Consider the following 6,568-nt stretch of genomic DNA (forward strand, 5'->3'; position numbering starts at 1 on the left):
ATGGGTGGAGAGACATCAGTGAAGGTCTAGAAATGCTGGTGTGAGACCCAGGTGAGAAAGCAAGATGGGTGTCTACAGCCTGAAAGGAAAGAGGTACAGGCATAGGACAGTGTAGGACAGTCTGCAGTCGAGATGGCCAAGGGCTCTGGCAAGGCTGAAAGGCCACACAAGACCAAGGAGGGTTTTTTCCCTTGGCTAGGACAGTTGCATCTGCCACTGAGGTCTACAAAGACAAATGGTAGTTTGACGTTCTGCTCTTGGTTTGCTCCTCAGCCCTTCTTGGCCAAACCAGGACAGGCTGTACAGTTTTCCTACTCTTTGCATTGCTCACCCTCACACCCCACTGACCACACAAAGAGCCCTGAGCCACGCAGGAGGGACAGGATCTGCCTTCAAGGTCAGGGCTTGGCCTTTCTGCTGCCTAAAACCAACCAAGGATTTGACAGTGTTACAGCCACTTGTACAGTGCCTTTGCCTCCCTGCAATCATGGCCTCCAATGAGCTGCTCTAACGAGTCCCTGGGGAGGCTTCATCAGGAATGGCCCTCACTGGGGCCCATTAATACTTCAAGGTACTTTGAGTTTGGCTTCTGACTGGGACTTCCTCAGAGGTTTCTTCCATCTCGTCTCTCTGTAGATGAGCTTCATGGACTCAACCCAAAAGACACCATGCGCTCCTGAAAATACAAAAAGTCATCACAATCTAATTATCTTCATTCAAAATTCTTCAAGTTTTCAGGACTTGTGCAGTTCCTTGGAGAGCTTTTACAGTGCAGTTAAAGAGGAAGATTTCAAAGGGCACCTCCTCAAAATGAAGTTTGATTTTAAAGGGTCTATTTTATTACTTTTCCATGTAGACGAAGTCTGCAAGTGATAATGATCCCTCAGGAGGTCTCCTCAGGAGGTCTGGAGAGGAAGGAGAAGCAGTCCCTGAGGTCTGACACTCTAGGGACAACCTTCCTCCACACCTTCCCAACCCCGCCATTGCTCTCAACAATGTGCCCCTGGCACTTCCATCACTCTTCCTGACATCAGACTTCTCCACTGAAGCCTGCAGCTGCACGTTACAGCTCCTTGGCACCATCTCCCCCCTACTCTCCTTAGAGAACTGAATGCACACGGGCACTGAGGGATGTTTTCCTATTGGCAAGCAAAGAAAAAACAAAGCATGACCAAGTTCCATAAACAAAACTCACTCTGCAAGCACATGCTCAGTAGGGGTGGCCTCTCATGAGGTTGCCTTTCGACAAGGGATAAGCTTAGGAGAGATATTTTAAGTAGGTGGATAAACAAAGGTAGATGAAAACACAAATAAAGAGTTGTCTGAGGAGACAATTATACTGCTGAAAGACAGGCAAACTTTTAACTCCCTGATGTCATGTCCTGCATGACAGGAATGTGAATGAAGAAAGAGTAAGGGGAGGATAAAAGTGGACACAAATGGAAATGGCCTTTGCCTTGGTCGTCTGCATGGGGAAAGATGACATTAGTAATTGTCATTCAAACAAGACAGGTGAAGACACCGAGGCGAAGGGCTCTGGAGCGGAGGATCACGCTGGGGGACCCTTTCCTAAAAGGTAGAGGTCGCTTGCGAGTGAGGACAATCCAATGTTACACCCATCTTTGAAAGAGTTTCAAAATGCAACCCAGGGAACCCCAGGCTGTACAAGCTCACTCTGGTGACAAGCGTGCCTTGGCACGAATGCTCTTGGGTGACTTCTTAGGGCACCTAAGAGAGAAGAATGTGTCCCACTGCAGTCAGCATGGATTATCCAAGGGTAACTCATGCCTCACCAACCCGATTGCCTTCATGAAGAAGTCACTGCTTCTCTGCACCAGGGGAGAAGAGTGGATGTCATTGCCCTCCACTTCAGCAAGACTTTGGGCATGGTCTCCCTCACTACCCTTGTGCCCACATTAGGCCATGACAGTCTGGAAAGAGCTGGGTAAAACACCAGTTGGATGATGAGGCTGAACAAGCAGCACTGAAGGGGTCATCCCCTCCCTGGAGGCCAGTGGGAGCCTTGTGGGGCAGCACAGGGGACTGTCCTGTGCAGCTGAACGCCTGTATCCATGACCCGGAGGAGGACACTGTCACCATGTTTGTCACTAGCACTAAACTGGGAGAAGCATTCCTGTGCCCTAGGTCTGCCCTTCAGGGGAAACCTGACCCGCAGAGGCACTGTCCTGTCAGGAACATGATGAGACAGAAGCAGGACAAAGGCCAGGTCCTTCGCCTGGGATAGCCTAACCCCCTGCAGTGGCAGGGCCTGGGGACTGCCTGGCTGGGGAGTAGCTCTGCGGAAAAGGCCCTGGTGGTGCTGGGGGACAGAAGGCAAAGCCTGATCCAGCAGCATGACCTGGTAACAAAGGCAAGTGGCAGTGTCCAGGAGTTCTCCTCCGCTGGAGGAGGGAGTGAGCACCTGTGGGGCTGCTGGGCCCTGGGCCAGAGATAACCCGCATAGTAAGGAAGATGTTGATAACTGGCAGTGAGTTCGGTGGAGGAGAGTCATGGAGATGCTCAGGGGCTGGTCCACTCTCCTGGGAGGAGAAACTGAAGGAAAGGGTCTTCTTAAGCCTACTTTGGGACCCTCCTGGTGACCTGACAGTCCCTAGGGGGAGGATTTCAGGAAGATGAAACCAGTCTTGTCACCATATTGCTTGGCAGGAGAATAATAGACAATAGTCAAATGTTGGAATAAGGAGGTTTCTGGCCAGCGGTAAGGAAATGACACCTCTGCAGACCATGGGGTGCTTTAGGCTCTAAATCAAATGTAAACAAATCCTCTGAATTGTGGTCTCAATCAATGGAGATTTTCAATAGTTGTCATGGCAAGGCCACAAGCACCTTATTGAGCTGGAGCTGTCTGAGAATGGTCCTGGCTGAGAGTAGTGTCATAAGAGCTATGGGCTTGGGTGCATAATGAGGGCCAGTAGGAAACTGGTTCCCTTTTTATTGATCATGGCAGTGGAACTGGATATCAGTAAGCCGCAGAGGACAGGGGTGACCATGCAGCAAAGGTCCCTTGTTAGGGCTGGCGTGTTTGGCCAGAGATGGAAATGGTGTGTAGGACTGATCTGGGACAATTTTGCTCGGGCAGCTTCTCCAGGGTGTACAGGGACATGGCACAGACCAGGACCCTCTCTTCTAAACTTATGTGGCCTTGCATCTTCCACCATGTCACCTGGATCTGCCCCTACCCGCACACTCACACAGCTCAGCTCTACACTGGCGTTCTTTTCTCCCCAGGCTCCTTCCAGAACAGACCAGCCCACCCCAACCTCTCCCCACCTCACCTGCCCTTGCCCCAGTCCAGCCCATCAGAGCAGCCCAGTCTGGGCTGGCTCAGTGTCCCTGCCCACCACAGGGAGCTGCAGAGCTCTGGGCACTCACCCCACAGCCCCAGTCCCTCTGAAGGGCACAGCAGCTGCTGGTGGGCAGAGAGGGGCCTTCATACTCCCCATCAACCCCAGGCCTGGTGCTGATGGGGATGAGCTGAAGGGCATGAGCAAACAGAGGCTACTCACTCCCTGGCTCTCCTGAATTCAGGCTGTAGGTGATGCCCAAACCCACCTGAGTTTTTGCCCCCTCCTCTGCTCCCCTCCAGCCCTACTCCTCACAACAGCACCAGAGTCCTGGCCCTGGGGGTCCTCAAGCAGCTCCTGCATCTCTCCAGTCTCTCCTCCCTTTGCCTGCAGAGTCCCCGCTGACTGCAGAGCCCTTGTTTGAGCATACCTCAGTTTAGTGCTTTCCTTTTGGGGGACGTCCCCTTTGACGGTGTTTCACCTTTTGTGTCTCTGTTCACTCCCACCCCAGTGCATTTGCTGAGTCCCCATCATCTCCTCACCCCTCCAAAATCATTTCCAGAAAGGCTGCTACATGCCCTGAGCTCTGACATAGGGGAAGCAGCCTGAGGAGGTAATGGGGAGCTCATGCACCATCTCCACTGCCATTGGACACCAAGAAGAGAGCCTTTAAAACCAGAACTTTCAGTTCAGTGGAACCCAAAGGTACCATGAGCTTAACCATTAACAGAGGGAGAACCAAGGAGAAGAGATTCTTTAAAAGACCAATTCCTTGGACATTTTATTTGCAGTAACACGGCAGGAAGAGCCCAGCCTCCAGACGCTGTACCTGGGAGAAACCATTTTGTTGAAGAGCTGCTATGTGAGAGGCCACAAAAGACACAGTGTTGTGCAGGGGTCAGACACAACAGGATTAAACCTCAACAGAAGGCGTATAAACCAAGAAAATGATATATAAAGAGTATTATCACAAGAGAAAAAAAGCAAACTTGTGGCCTAAGATGAACTCTGATAAATGTGCAGAAAACGGGTGGGAGATCATGGTCTGTGAAACAGCATCCATTGTGCCACTTTCCATAGGGCCTCCTTGAGCTCCTGGTTCCTCATGCTGTAGATGAGGGGGTTCACTGCTGGAGGCACCACTGAGTACAAAACTGCTACCAGCAGATCCAGGGATGGTGAGGAGATGGATGGGGGCTTCAGGTAGGCAAACACTACAGTGCTGACAAACAGAGAGACCACGGCCAAATGAGGGAGGCACGTGGAAAAGGCTTTGTGCCGCCCCTGCTGAGAGGGGATCCTTAGCACAGTCCTGAAGATCTGCACATAGGACACCACAATGAAAACAAAACACCCAAAGACCGCAAAGGCACTGACCACAATAAGCCCAAATTCCCTGAGATAAGTGTCTGAGCAGGAAAGCAGGAGGATCTGGGGGATTTCACAGAAGAACTGGCCTATGGTACTGCCCTTGCAGAGGGGTAGTGAAAATGTATTGGCAGTATGCAGGACAGCATTGAGAAAGCCACTGCCCCAGGCAGCTGCTGCCATGTGGACACAAGCTCTGCTGCCCAGGAGGGTCCCGTAGTGCAGGGGTTTGCAGATGGCAACGTAGCGGTCATAGGCCATGACAGTGAGAAGAGAATACTCTGCTGTGACAAACAAGACAAACGCAGAGACCTGGGCAGCACATCCTGCATAGGAGATGGTCCTGGTGTCCCAGAGGGAATTGGCCATGGATTTGGGCGCAGTAGTGGAAATGGAGCCCAGGTCGAGTAGGGAGAGGTTGAGGAGGAAGAAGTACATGGGGGTGTGGAGGTGGTGGTCACAGGCTATGGCGGTGATGATGAGTCCATTGCCCAGGAGGGCAGCCAGGTAGATGCCCAGGAAGAGCCAGAAGTGCAAGAGCTGTAGCTCCCGTGTGTCGACGAAGGCCAGGAGGAGGAACTGGGTGATGGAGCTGGTATTGGGCATTTTGGCCCTCTGGGTGTGGGGACCTGCAAAAAGGAAATAAAGGAAGTGAGAAATTAGAGCAGATTCCCTTTTCAAGAATACCTTCCATGAGCTCAAGTTCACGCTGGCTGGGGTTGCCCCAGGGAGCAGGAGGCTTTGCTCTGGGCTCTGCAGGAGCCTGTCCTGCCCTACAGCTGTAGGTAAAGAGGAACACAGGTTGATATCAGTTTAAATCCACACATAATACCAAAGAGCTTTTCAGGATTGTTGCTCAGATTTCACCTGACTGCAGAGAAGAGATGTGGGGATTTTGTTTTGTGTCTTCTTTTCCAGTTGCCCCACCACAGCTGAGGAGTGGTTTTCATGCAGAAATCCCTGGCATTTCTGCTGCACTGCCAGGAAAATCTTGTGGGTCCTGAGAGGCAAAGGGACTGTCCCTTAGTGCAGAGGGAGGACAGCCTCACTGTCCATCAGCCCTGGGCTCAGCTGCCCTGTGCTGGCAGCTCTTTCAGCTGTAGGACTAGCACACTTGGGGGGTCCCCCAAAAGAAACAGGGCACTGCTGGGAGCAGAGGAATCCACTTTCCAAGTGCAGATCTCCAAAGCCCTCAGCCCATCATACCTGAGGAGGATCTCAGTTCTGCCCTCCCAACCAGGGACACCAAGGGCTCATGGCAGCTGCCCACCTACAGCCACACAGCATCATTACAGTGGCCTCAGCCCGTGGTTTCTTCTCTGTTGAGCAGTTGGATAACACAATGATTCAATGGGACAGTTATGAACTTCTGGAGGGAAGCATGCAGCTCAGCACGGCACCCCCAGGCAAAAAGTCAAATGTCCTAAAGATGGGATGTCCTGAAAAGAGGGTCAGATCTTTTCCAGCCTCACACATCATAGCACCCAAAGCTACAAAGTTTGGGAGGGGTTTCGTTGCTTTTCCTCCATGGAAAAATCGGCATGACAGGACCCATAGTGACGGTGTCTCAGCTGAACCAGGATCCTCCCCCCTCTCTTTTTGGTCAGGCTGCTGGGAAGGCAACTGATGGCCAAGTCCTTGTGACACTGAGGGTGGGGAGCAACGCTGTGTGGGAGAGGAGACCAGGGAGCTGCTCTGGGGAAGGAGCTTGCTCTGCAGGGGATGGCAAGGAGGTCCCCGAATCTCCCGTCCCACCACATTTCTAGCATCTCCTCCATCTCCCTCTCTGAAAGTATCTCTTCTGCTGGGAGCTGTCTCTGCTGGGAACTGCTCTGTGCCCAAGTCTCTTCCTTGTCAGTGCTCAGAGAAAGATTCCCATCCCACTGACTGTGTGC

General features: G+C 52.1%; 1 protein-coding gene across 1 annotated transcript; it reads right to left on the reverse strand.

Moving 5' to 3' along the window:
* Positions 1–4,343: 4,343 nt before the first annotated feature.
* LOC104135684 (olfactory receptor 14C36) lies at positions 4,344–5,279 on the reverse strand. The gene has a single exon (XM_009649360.1). The coding sequence runs from the start codon at positions 5,277–5,279 to the stop codon at positions 4,344–4,346; it is 936 nt and encodes a 311-aa protein (XP_009647655.1).
* Between the last annotated feature and the right edge of the window lie 1,289 nt (positions 5,280–6,568).

The sequence above is a fragment of the Egretta garzetta genome, unplaced genomic scaffold (assembly GCF_000687185.1).
Source record: "Egretta garzetta isolate BGI_Z169 unplaced genomic scaffold, ASM68718v1 scaffold562, whole genome shotgun sequence".
Lineage (NCBI taxonomy): Eukaryota > Metazoa > Chordata > Aves > Pelecaniformes > Ardeidae > Egretta > Egretta garzetta.